The 13,914-nt window shown below is 39.8% G+C and overlaps 1 protein-coding gene and 1 non-coding gene across 2 annotated transcripts in view; both read left to right on the top strand.

Annotated features, from left to right (window-relative positions):
• Positions 1–13,914, top strand: part of LOC131469853 (NACHT, LRR and PYD domains-containing protein 12-like) — a 68,234-nt gene that overhangs the window by 38,794 nt on the left and 15,526 nt on the right. Inside the window, exons 14-16 of the mRNA XM_058645255.1 lie at positions 10,368–10,544; positions 11,887–12,063; positions 12,213–12,389. Of these exons, the coding sequence (XP_058501238.1) occupies positions 10,368–10,544; positions 11,887–12,063; positions 12,213–12,389 (531 nt within the window). The remainder of the gene's footprint in view (positions 1–10,367; positions 10,545–11,886; positions 12,064–12,212; positions 12,390–13,914) is intronic.
• trnad-guc (transfer RNA aspartic acid (anticodon GUC)) lies at positions 1,821–1,892 on the top strand. The gene has a single exon. It is a non-coding gene; the product is annotated as a tRNA-Asp (tRNA).

Here is a 13,914-nt window from a genome sequence, read left to right as displayed (position 1 = left end):
AGTAAGCAAGTATGTACTTGCTTACTTGGGAAGTATATACTTGAGAAGTACGCTGGGAGTATATACTTGCCAAGTACGGGAGTACACAAGTATGTGGTTGTTTCTCAATACTCAAGTATGCACGTATGTATGTATTGTTCTGCTGTATATTAAATATACAGCAGAACTGGCAAGTGCTGCAGCCTCATAACCGCCACCTACAGTGTTGATAAATGAACATATGAAATACTTTTAATAAATGCATATATATGTTGTTATTATTTTTACATTTTAAATATTTAACTTCATTTTTTAATTTATTTCTATTAAAATATACAATACAAATAATACGATGTGGAAAATAGATATATTACAGCATTGTAGAGTAGTATATATATATATGTATGTATGACATATATGTACGTGTACAAATATATACTACTCTACATACTATACTATACATATCTAATGTTTACATATTATATTTAAATATAAATCTCGACTTCAATATAAATCTAACATTCAAAGTTAAAATAAATAAAACATTAACAATATACAAACCTTCAAACTGTCAGGTCAAAACGTTTCCATTAAAAACAAAATAACACGTCAACAACAAATCTATGGATCACACCAAGCATCTAATGACAGCGACGTCTGAGCCAGCGGATCATTTCATCAGGACAGGCCGAGGTAACGCTGCTCTGTGCCGGGCACAGTGAGCGCCGAACGTCCGCAGAGGCGGAGCTGATCACCTCCGACAAACGTCGCTGCCAAACTATAAATACGTCATATCTTCATACACAAACCACATGTTTGAATTCTAAATGACTCATTTCTGATGTTAAAACTTTGTTCCGGGACACAGAAAAATATTTATTTCAGATTTATATTTTTATTATTTGCTCCTATGCTCCGCCGAAATGTATTCTGGGATACATGGCCATCGCAAGTACGCTTAAGTCACCTCCGATGCATACTTGGTAAAAATGGGCGGAGAGAGAACACTTCCGGGTTTGAGAACCGTCCTCGCTGTTCGCTTACTTGTTCCGGGACACAGAAAAATATTTATTTCAGATTTATATTTCTATTATTTGCTCCTATGCTCCGCCGAAATGTATTCTGGGATACATGGCCATCGCAAGTACGCCTAAGTCACCTCCGATGCATACTTGGTAAAAATGGGCGGAGAGAGAACACTTCCGGGTTTGAGAACCGTCCTCGCTGTTCGCTTACTTGAGAATTGGAACAGAACGACTGAGGCTGATGACGTTTTCACAAGTACGGGAGTACGCAAGTACGCACAAGTACGCACACGTATGGATATAGAGAAACGGCCATCATGTGTTAATCGGAATACCCGAGGTAATAAATAAGATGACACACAAGAAGGCAATTAACCATTTTATTTAACTTTTACAACAGAACTATCTCAATATGAAAAGAAGGTCATAATGTTCGAGACTACATATCACAGTCTAATCACAATCTGGTCGTTATACGTCGTATATCTGAAATGATATCTAATTAGTATTACGTATATCTCATCATTGTGGGATGTAATAACATAACATAAATAACACAAGTTCGAAAAGTTTGACAAACGTTATAAAACGCCGTAGAAGTAACTGAAAGATTGTCCTCTGGCGTCGATGTCTCACTCACTGGAACGTGCAGGCGTCTTGACTCTAACTATCAAAACGGGTAAACATCCCGTTATTGGCCACAAATATATTATATCCGCAGTGATAGGAAACTACAATAAAGAATTAATAGAAAAAGTGAAGTGAAACTTAGCTATACAAGGAATAAAGAGGTCAACGATCAGCAGCGTTGACACCTCCTCGTTAGTATAGTGGTGAGTATCCCCGCCTGTCACGCGGGAGACCGGGGTTCAATTCCCCGACGGGGAGATAGAGGTTTTTTTTTTCCATGTGGGGGAAAAAAAGAAATTGAGGCCGTTCTCTTGTAAAGATCTCTCTAAAAATCGGACTTTCTGTTGAACTGTGCCCTCAATTATTATTTGTTGATTTGTATTCATTATTTATTGATGTTGGGCAAACTTCACAAGCCACCTGTGATACTGAGCCTGTCCAATAAAAGAACTACGAACTATGGGAGACGAAATTCTTGGGCCACCTTCGTTTGGAAGGGTTAAAGGACACGATTCTAACAGAGACCCACCACTGAACACGCAGATCAGCTGCTGGCAGATGAGGAAAAGGACGCTGAGGCTTATGCGGAGCTGAACCACTTCATGGATGATAAGAGTTTGTCGCTGGTGACGCCAGAGGCAGCCCATGACGGGAGTCTCCCTCCTAAAGACAATTCTGAGACGGGCGTTGTACATCCCGTCCTACCCTCAAGACATTTATTATGTGAAAGCAGCTACTACCTCGTCAGCTCGGTCCCGTCGTCCCGAACCTGTGACATTGTGACATGTGAACATTTCACATATTCACAACTTCATTCTTTACGAGACGTTTTCCGTTCACGACCGTGTTACTCCCATCATGCCTTTTTGGCTGTTGTTCACGAACACGCTGAGCAAGTAGATCTAATTCTTCTGTTATCTTAGTTTCACATTCACAATTGGAAATTCACAAACAAAAACAAATGTCTCTGTGTTTATTAAAGAAAGTACAAAAAGAACAGTATATATATATATATATATATATATATATATATATATATATATGTATATATCAACGATCTCCCCCTCACAGAACAAAAAACTATCATAACTCTTAATGTATGCTGTAACTTGTAAAGTAAACTGACTGCCATACTCTCGCACTTTTTTTCTTTCCACCTCTCATTCATTTTTGTTTACTTTTGATGTTAAATGATTTGTTCCATTTCTGATTGCAGCAGCATACTTGTACTGTATTTACTAGGAAAACAATGGAAGTTGAATGGAAGTCTCAATAATTATTTGTTTCTCTACTATCCTCTCGGCTTTTATTTTGAATTGACGCTTTTCCTTTTGGGTCACCTGACTTCCTGTCCTTCACTTCGTTCCTCAGAAGGAAAAAATGGCAAAATAAGTAGTCAAAAAATAAACGGCCCGAAAAAACAAGCCTGTGTTGCACAGTTGGTTTGACATAATTCAATGAAGTGGTTTAAGTGCATAATAGTTTTTTATTTTGAATATCAAATGAATGTTGAATATCAAACTCCTACTGGTTATTTACACAGACTGTAGATGAAGTCTGTGTTCTTTTGTAATCATTTCTCTTGTTTACTTTGGAACGGCACAGTCAAAGGTTTTGGCTTCTGGATTAATGAGACTTGATCCAGTGAAACTGAGATCTATGCTTCTGAAACAGAGTCAGCACAGTAAGTTAATGTTGTCATTTCCAGAGGGAGGCAAAGTGAAAGTGAAACTAGTCTGTGACTTTGGTTCAGTCGCCATTTTAACTGCGAAGCACAAAGACATAACGGTGAGTATTGACGCGATTATAACGGTAATATGCGATTATATATGATGATTTAGTGTGTAAAAGTAAAAGTATGTTACCAGAAAACCGGTTTCGCTATGGGCAATGTGGGCGACTGTCAGGGCGCAATCTATGTGAGGGCGACCTAAAATCAACTAAAAGCAGAACTCGCCAGTTTTCTACACAAACGCTCATTTCCATGTTAAATTAGTGGAGTGCGCGCTGGGGAAAAACCCAGGTTGAAGAATCTGCTGTTTCTCTGTCTTTGTACAAAACTGGTGTGTTATCATAACTGGAACTGTTCAAGTGGTATCAGGATGATGCAAAACAAGACTCGTATATAAAATACGAAAACGTTTACTGCAGGAATCTTTTTTTATGTAGTTTATTTATTTATTTATTTTTTTTAGCTTTCTTCAGGGAATTTTCAAGCACGATTATTAGATCCTGTGATGAAGGATTTGTGCAATTTACTTCGGTGTTTATATACTGTATTTCATTTATTTATTTAGTTTTTTCTCTGTTGTTACCTTTTTGTATTTAAGATTATATATAATAAAATAATGCCAACAATATAATATATTGCCTCTGCCAGAAAATGACTTTGGTAGAAGTTGAAGTGACTTTTTTATAATATTACTCAAGTAAAGATCTTAAAGTACATGACATTTACTCTACTCGAGTATCAGATGTCATCTTCTGATATAAAATGTACCTACGTTTTAGAAGTAAAAGTATCTAGAAATAAAGTATAGTACAGATACGTGGATTTTGTACTTAAGTACAACAAAGTATTTGTATTGTTACATTACAACACTGCTTAATCCTGGCAGATTATAATGGAAATGGGAGTCAGTCGTCATTTGTTTTTCCTAAATGTGAAGTGCGCCACGTCCTCTCCTTTACAATATTTCTACTCTAACGGTCCAAGCAGTCCATATCCGGTTTTCAAAATAAAGTCCGGTAAAAAGCGAACACAATGTTCAAAATAATCCAAGCGACTATAAATGATCATTTTGATTAAAAATGAAATAACTATGTCAAATAACCCATCAGTAAAATGTATTTATTTAATTGAAACAAAATTACACAATTTAGTAGGTGAGTACTTCACAATTAGTATGAAATACTTTTACTGTGTACTTTTGGAGAAAACCAGGGTCAAAGTTGACTTGAACAAAACTGAGGTTATTTGTCTATTTAGTCTATTTGTCTTAGTAGTATCAAATCCTAATTTCTTAATAATAGTTTATGGTTTCAATGTTATTGGACAAATTAATTTATTTACGTAATACACAATTACTATGAAGTACTTTTACTGTGTACCTTTGGAGAAATCCAGGGTCAAATTTCACATTTGCAAACAAAAACAAAAATATTTGTCTATATTTGAAGTAGTATAAAATCCACAATTTGTATTCATAGTTTATGGTTTCAATTTAATTGGACAAAGTACTTTTGTTTACTTTATGCACAAGTAGTATGAAGTACTTTTACTGTGTGGCATTTTCTGATCTTAAAATAAACACATGGGAAATCTAAATAAAGGCTGAACCATCAGAAGTGTTTGCAATAAAGTCAGAGGCTCATGTGTTTGTGATATCTCAGGGTCGAAACACTTCAGTAACATACAAGCAGAGTAGCCTAGCACCATCTACTGGACATAGGCTGCTATGGCACACAAATGTCACTCAATCACCTTCACTGTGGCCACAGAAGATTAAGCTCCATGCAAGTAACATGAAGTGCAGATTTCATAAAACACCTTCTTTAACAGAAAACTCCTGTTGTGTTTCAGTTTTCTCTCGTGTGATTGGTCACTGGACTGAACACAGATCCACATCAGACGTCCTCCAGGAAACAGGAATGAAGAGGTAACTCTTTAAAGTGCAAATATGATGCTTTCAGTGGAGCAGTGTTAAGTAAGTGAGGAGCTCATTTGCACAAACTAATGAGAAAAAGTGCTTTTTATATATTAGGTTATATATTAAGTTATTTTGCCCTAATGAGCGCTGTAAATATTGATATTGGGACGGTTTATACATTCAGTCTGTCTGTAATTATCTGCCAGACTTTTTTCTGATCTTTTTTGTGTTTTTATGTCTTCATAAGTTTTCATTATAAGCTGTTGTTTGCTTGCCAACACACACGTCTTCTCCATTTCTGCATCAGTAAATCTGTGTGTGTGTTTGTGTGTCTCAGAATGACTGAAGTCCAGCAGATGAGTGATTGTGTGGAGAAAGACGAGGACAGAGCAGAGTCTCCAGGACCCAGCTGTCTGTCTGTGAAGAGTGACCAGTCTATGTATCAACCTCTAAGCTTCAGTCATGAACCTTTAGCCTCAGACACAAAGTAAGAGACAGTTTGTCCAGTGAAGCATGTTAGCAGCAGATCATTCCAGGTGGCAGTAATGCACCTTTCAGCTGTTTGACCAACTGTCATAAAAAATTGTATTATGAGGAAACTTGCAATCAATTTTTACCAGAAGAGGAAGCAATTTATTGTTATTATCTCTTGGCCTTTTCTTCCAGTATTACAAAAATATGAATTATTATAATAATAAGTGTAGGGTCTATCACTAAAACTACTACATCTAGTATAAAAACTCCACGAGAACTGACTGAAAAACTCACTAACCACAAAGATTACCTGATTATTTCTACAACTACAAAAAACAGATTAAAACAAAGCAATCAGAAATGGCAGACTTCACCCCATTCACAGAAACAGACGCACAGAGCCACTAAAAACAATCCTAAAAATGTGGGTTAATCTCCAACAACTACCAGGGAAATGTCTAAAAGCTCAATATTTATCAGAGGAGTCTGGTGTATTTAGCGACAGCACTGCTGATTGCGACCGGCATCACAAACCCTGCTGCTGTATTTCAGTGTATTTCACACAGCCGTGCAGTGATGACTCCGCCCACGTTGAGTCGGTACTTTTTTTGTAGTGAGATGCAACATAAACCGTGCTGTGCCGAGCCGGGACCATAGTGGAAAAGGGCCATAAGTTCAGAAGAGCATATGCCGATAAACCATCAGGTCCTGTAGATTTCTTACTACTGCCCAGAGTTTACGCTAGAAAATATTTTTGACGGCCCATGTGGCCATTCATTTTTCAAAATTGCCAGACATACAGTTTTCTTAAATAGAGACGCGTAACAACATGTGGATAAAACTCTGTTTGTGTTTGCAGAGGTCAGAACCAGAGACAGAAAGCGGAGTCTCCAGGACCCAGCTGTCTGTCTGTGAAGAGTGACAAGTCTTTGGAACGAATTATAAGCTTCAATCATGAACCTAGAGCCTCAGAGACACAGTAAGAGACAGTCAGATTCATAAAAGTGTTGGTTCACAACCAACCTGTGTGTCCTCAAAAAGACAGAAACACACACACACACACACACGAGTCATGAAGAACAAGATTCTCATGTTACTGTTTTCTCAGTCAGTGTGAAAGTTGTTGGAGGGAGACTCTGAAAACAGCTTCAGATCAACAAGTAATTTTTTTAAAAATTGTGGTTCAAATTGAATTTGACTGGACTTTTGTGAAGGGAGAAGAAATAAATGTGTGTGAGGAACAGACGGACTCAGAACTGAACTCACAATCTGATGAAACTGATCAATGAATCAAACCATTGACGAGTCAGAGAGTGTGTGAGAATGAGGGTTAGAACGTTACAACAGTCAGAACCACTGTGAGACAAAGCTGTAAGAAAATAAAGTGTCTCAGATCAGAGAACAAATGTGTCTCTTCAAGTTTGTTGCTTCAGTCAACAAACAAGGGTTTTCATTCACTGTCTGTCTCAGCCACACACATGTCCACCAGTCCCTGACATGTTAGTAATAAAGAAATGTCTTCACAGACACAAGTTTGCCGTGGACGAGCACACGTCCTGCTGTCCTCTGTGTCAGGACGTCCTGAAGAATCCAGTCTCCACCAGCTGTGGTCACTGGTTCTGCAGACGCTGCATCTCCTCATACTGGGACCAGTCTGGTCCACCAGGAAACTCCTGCTGTCCCCAGTGTGGGAAAAGACCCAGAACAGGACATGGACCACAGACCATCAGTGTACAGAGTAAGATACGTAAGGAGAGCAGCTCCCATCAGCACTAGCACAATTTAGAAATGGAAAAACAGGAGAAGAATGTTTAAAAGTTAAAAATGTTACTCATTTTAACTCATGTGATCATGAAGATGATGGTGTTAAACTCTCTGCGGCCCCCTGTAGGTTAATGAAATTCAGGTTTACACAGATGTTCCTGCTTTTCCATCATTATTTTTCTCTTGTATGCAGATGATACTCTTTCCTTCACAATCATCACAGTTATTCTAGAAGGATTCAGTCTTTCAGAATAAAGTTATTCAAGTCATTCCAGTGAAAATGACTGTAGTTTTTCATTTTACAACAAACAATGTAAAACAACAAGGCCACAGAAAAACATGACATTTTTTCTGTGGCTGATGAAAATAATCATCAGCTGCTCAGATTCTTTCTTCAGTCTGACTTCTGACGTCTCTTGTCTTTCAGCAGATGTTGGTCTGCAGGAGGTTCTAGATGAACATAAGATGAGTCTGAGGAGGAGATTTGAATATGTGACTGAAGGAACTGATGGAAGAGGAAGTAGAACCCTCCTGAACAGGATCTTCAATGAGCTCTACATCACAGAGGGACAGAGTGAAGAGGTCAATACTCAACATGAGGTGATGCAGCTGGAGACATCCTCCAAGAAGAAGATGGTCCAGGACACTCCCATTAAGTACTGCGACATCTTTAAAGCCTTACCTGACCAGCAGGGGAGCATCAGAGTCGTCCTGTCCAACGGTGTCGCTGGTGTTGGAAAAACCTTCTCAGTGCAGAAGTTCACTCTGGACTGGGCCGAGGGTTTGGAAAACCAGGATGTGAATCTGCTGATTGTGCTTTCGTTCAGGGAGCTGAACCTGATCAGAGATGAGCAGCACAGTCTTCTCACACTGCTCCATGTTTTCTATCCAACATTACAGAAGGTCAGAGCAGAGAAGCTCGCTGTGTGTAAACCTTTGTTCATCTTTGACGGCCTGGATGAAAGCAGACTCTCACTGGACTTCAACAGCAGATCGCTTGTTTCTGACGTCACACACAGGTCATCAGTCAACGTGCTGCTGACCAACCTCATCCAGGGGAATCTGCTTCCCTCGGCTCTCATCTGGATAACTTCCCGACCTGCAGCGGCCAATCAGATCCCTCCTACATGTGTTGAGAGGTTAACAGAAGTACGAGGCTTCACTGACGACCAGAAGGACGAGTACTTCAGGAAGAGATCCAGAACTGAAGATCTGTCCAGCAGAATCATCTCACACATCAAGACGTCCAGGAGCCTCCACATCATGTGTCAAATCCCAGTCTTCTGCTGGATCAGTGCTACAGTTCTGGAGCACATGTTGACCACGGAGCAGAGAGGAGAGCTGCCCAAGACCCTGACAGACCTGTACTCACACTTCCTGCAGGTTCAGACAAAGAGGAAGAAGAACAAGTACGATAAAGGATCTGAGACGAGTCCACAGGAACTGATGGAGGCCGACAGGGACGTTCTTCTGAAGCTGGGGAGGCTGGCCTTTGAACATCTGCAGAAAGGAGACATCATGTTCTACCAAGAAGACCTGGACCGGTGTGGTCTTAGTGTGACAGAGGCCTCGGTGTACTCAGGGGTTTGTACAGAGATCTTCAGAAGAGAGAGCGTGATCTTCCAGAAAACGGTCTACTGCTTTGTTCATCTGAGCGTTCAGGAGTTTCTGGCCGCAGTCTACATGTTCCACTGTTTCACCAACAGGAAGACAGAGGTACTGCAGGACTTCTTCAGAAAAAAAGATGGTGATGATGATGGTGGTGGGTACACTTCTCTGGATGTGTTCCTGAAAGGAGCCATGGAGAAATCACTTCAAAGTGAAAATGGTCACCTGGACCTGTTTGTTCGCTTCCTTCATGGACTCTGTCTGGAGTCCAACCAGAGACTCTTAGGAGATCTGCTGGGTCAGACTCAGAACAGTCCAGAAATCATCCAGAGAGTCATCGAGAACCTGAAGGAGATGAACACAGACAACATCTCACCTGACAGAAGCATCAACATCTTCCACTGTCTGACAGAGATAAACGACCAATCAGTGCATCAGAAGATCCAAGAGTTCATGAAGTCAAAGGACAGAGGACAGAAACTCTCTGAGATCCACTGCTCAGCTCTGGCCTACATGCTGCAGATGTCTGAGGAGGTTCTGGATGAGTTGGACCTGAACAAGTACAACACAACAGTCCAGGGAAAACGCAGACTGATTCCAGCTGTGAGGAACTGCAGGAAGGCTCGGTGAGTTCAGACATGATCAATAACATCATCAATCAGTGATGATTAATGATTTGATTGATCAAATATTCTTCTCACTTTGTGAGTCCGCTGTGTTGTTTTTCTGCAGATGTTTTAAATTTTGAAAGTTTAAAGTGCAGATTAATCAGCTGGTTACGATTCTTGCTTTGAACTGAATGAAAACACTTTTTAGACCTCACTGTGGACGTCCACACGGTTCAAAGCAAACCCAAAGACCTGATCAGATCCAGAGTCTGCTGACGTTACATTCAGGCACAGAGTAATCGAGTGACGTTAGCTCGTTAATAACCATCAGCTGTGAAGTCAGTGCTGATCGGGTCTGTGTGTCCAACATGAGGCCAGGTCCCAGGTGTGCTTCACACACTCAGTCTGTGGACATGATGGACACCTCACTGTGACTCCATGTTCATGTAGAACATGAAAGATGTTTCATGTCAAACACAACAAGAGAAGACGTTGATGAAAATGTCAATATGTCTTCTCATGTGTGTTTTTCACCTTTGATATTTTTCTAAAATCACAGACTGGATTATTGTGAATTTTGAACTGACTGGTTTCAAGCAGCAACTTCTCATGTTTTATTCTTTATTCAGGTTGAGGGACTGCAGTTTGTCAGAGATCAGCTGTTCTTCTCTGGTCTCAGTTCTGAAATCCAACTCCTCCCACCTGAGAGAACTGGACCTGAGCTGGAACTATTATCTGCAGAATTCAGGAGTGAAGGTGCTGTGTTCTGGACTGGAGAGTCCACATTGTAGACTGAAGACTCTAAAGTGAGTTCACTGACTAAAGCCGCTGTTGTTTTTTTAAACTTTTATTTCATTAACATTAAACTCATTTGATTCACTGATGAATGAATGAAACACACACACACTTTCTCACACACACACACACACACACACACACACACACACAGTCATTGGCCGTTTCTCAATACTCAAGTAAGCAAGTATGTACTTGCGTACTTGGGAAGTATATACTTGAGAAGTACGCTGGGAGTATATACTTGCCAAGTACGGGAGTACACAAGTATGTGGTTGTTCCTCAATACTCAAGTATGCAAGTATGTATGTATTGTTCTGCTGTATATTAAATATACAGCAGAACTGGCAAGTGCTGCAGCCTCATAACCGCCACCTACAGTGTTGATAAATGAACATATGAAATACTTTTAATAAATGCATATATATGTTGTTATTATTTTTACGTTTTAAATATTTAACTTCATTTATTAATGTATTTCTATTAAAATATACAATACAAATAATACAATGTAGAAAATAGATATATTACAGCATTGTAGAGTAGTATATATGTATATATGTATGTATGACATATATGTACGTGTACAAATATATACTACTCTACATACTATACTATACATATCTAATATTTACATATTATATTTAAATATAAATCTCGACTTTAATATAAATCTAAAATTCAAAGTTAAAATAAATAAAACATTAACAATACACAAACCTTCAAACTGTCAGGTCAAAACGTTTCCATTAAAAACAAAATAACACGTCCACAACAAATCTATGGATCACACCGAGCATTAATGACAGCGACGTCTGAGCCAGCGGATCATTTCATCAGGACAGGCCGAGGTAACGCTGCTCTGTGCCGGGCACAGTGAGCGCCGAACGTCCGCAGAGGCGGAGCTGATCACCTCCGACAAACGTCGCTGCCAAACTATAAATACGTCATATCTTCATACACAAACCACATGTTTGAATTCTAAATGACTAATTTCTCGCCTCAAATGATGTTAAAACTTTGTTCCGGGACACAGAAAAATATTTATTTCAGATTTATATTTCTATTATCTGCTGCTATGCTCCGCCGAAATGTATTCTGGGATACATGGCCATCGCAAGTACGCTTAAGTCACCTCCGATGCATACTTGGTAAAAATGGGCGGAGCGAGAACATTTCCGGGTTTGAGAACCGTCCTCGCTGTTCGCTTACTTGAGAATTGGAACAGCACTTGGACTGAGGCTGATGACGTTTTCACAAGTACGGGAGTACGCAAGTACGCTCAAGTACGCACAAGTATGGATATTGAGAAACGGCCAGTGTCTAAAGTCTCATGTTTTATTCGTTATTCAGGTTGAGGGGCTGCAGTTTGTCAGAGATCAGCTGTTCTTCTCTGGTCTCAGTTCTGAGGTCTAACTCCTCCCACCTGAGAGAACTGGACCTGAGTAAGAACAAGGATGTGAGGGATTCAGGAGTGATTCTGCTGTGTTCTGCACTGGAGAGTCCACATTGTGGACTGGAGACTCTGGGGTGAGTTCACTGACTAAAGCCGCTGTTGTTTTTTAAACTTTCATTTCATTAACGTTAAACTAATTTGATTCACTGATGAATGAATGAAACACACACACACACACACACACAGTCGTTGTCTAAAGTCTCATGTTTTATTCTTTATTCAGGTTGAGGGGCTGCAGTTTGTCAAAGATCAGCTGTTCTTCTCTGGTCTCAGTTCTGAGGTCTAACTCCTCCCACCTGCAAAAACTGGACCTGAGTGACAACAAGGATCTACAGGATTCAGGAGTGATTCTGCTGTGTTCTGGACTGGAGAGTCCACATTGTAGACTGGAGACTCTGAAGTGAGTTCACTGACTAAAGCTGCTGTTGTTGTTTAAATCTTTCATTTCATTAACGTTAAACTCAATGGATTCACTGATGAATGAATGAAACATACACACACACACACACACACACACACTCACTCTCTCAACTCAACTCAAAGTTTATTTATAGAGCCTATTTAAAAACAACCAAGCATATAGAGCATAGTAAAACACATAAGAAGCAAAAAACAAACAAAGAGAAAACAATGGGAGTCCAACTCAGCCTGTGTTAAACGTGCTGCAGTAAAAGTAGGTTTTTAAAGACGATTTAAAATGCTCAACAGTCTCAGTGCCTCTAATGTGCCAGGGCATTCCGTTCAGCATTCAGTCTTCAGCTTTGTTTTAGGGACGTCTAACAGCAGCTGATTAGCCGACCTAAGTGCTCTGACTGGGCTGTGTAGGTGCAGCAGTTTAGCCAGATATTGAGGTGCCAGCCCATTTAATAATTTAAAAACAATTAAGAGAATTTTAAAATCAATATTAAAACTAACTGGTAGCCAGTGGAGTGAGGCCAATATCGGTGTGATGTGCTCACGTTTGCACTTCCCAGTCAGAAGGCGTGCTGCAGCGTTCTGCACGAGTTGCCGGGAGGTAGCCTTTGACCTTTGCTAAAATTCTGAGTTTGTAAAAACTATTCCTGATTACAGATTTCACTTGTTTGTCAAATTGAAAAGCATTGTCAAAGGTCACACCAAGGTTTTTACAGATGACTGGATGTTAGCAAAAGAGGAGCCTAACAGACCAGAGAGACAGTCAGGGACATTGTGTCCAAAAATAATGATTTCAGTTTTGTCATCATTTAGATTTAGAAAGTTACTGTTCATTCAGGATTTGACATCTTTTAAACAGTCAAGCAGAGCCTGAACAGAGGCATGACAATATGATTTAAAAGGCAGGTAGATCTGAACATCATCTGCAAAGCAGTGAAAGGCCATTTTATGTTTATTAAAAATGGACCCCAGTGGCAGTATATATATAATAAAAAGAATATAGGGCCCAAGATGGAACCTTGGGGGACTCCAGAAGTGAGAGGGGCTGTGGGTGAGGAGAAATCACCTAAAACAACTGAGAATCTACGATCAGTTAGGTAGGACTGGGACCATGGGAGGGCTGAGTCTGTGATGACTACACATCAAAAGCTGCAGTTAGGTCCAGGAGCACCAAAACAGCATAGCTACTCGAGTCAACGGTAAGCAAGAGATCACTGGGAACTCTCAAGAGAACTGTTTCCGTGCTGTGGCGTGGTTTGACTGAAACTTTTCATAAATCTAATTTCTGGTAAGAAAAGATTGCAACTGGTTAAACTGGTAAAACACTTTTTCTAAAATCTCACACACACACATAGTCGTTGTCTAAAGTCTCATGTTTTATTCTTTATTCAGGTTGAGGGGCTGCAGTTTGTCAGACATCAGCTGTTCTTCTCTGGTCTCATCTCTTAAGTCCAACCCCTCCCACCTGAAAGAACTGGACCTGAGTGGGAACTATCTGCAGGATTCAGGAG

This window comes from Solea solea, chromosome 12 (assembly GCF_958295425.1).
Source record: "Solea solea chromosome 12, fSolSol10.1, whole genome shotgun sequence".
NCBI classification, from domain to species: Eukaryota; Metazoa; Chordata; class Actinopteri; order Pleuronectiformes; family Soleidae; genus Solea; species Solea solea.
Note: the sequence above shows the minus strand (reverse complement) of the source record. Positions and strands in the feature narration are given on the sequence as shown.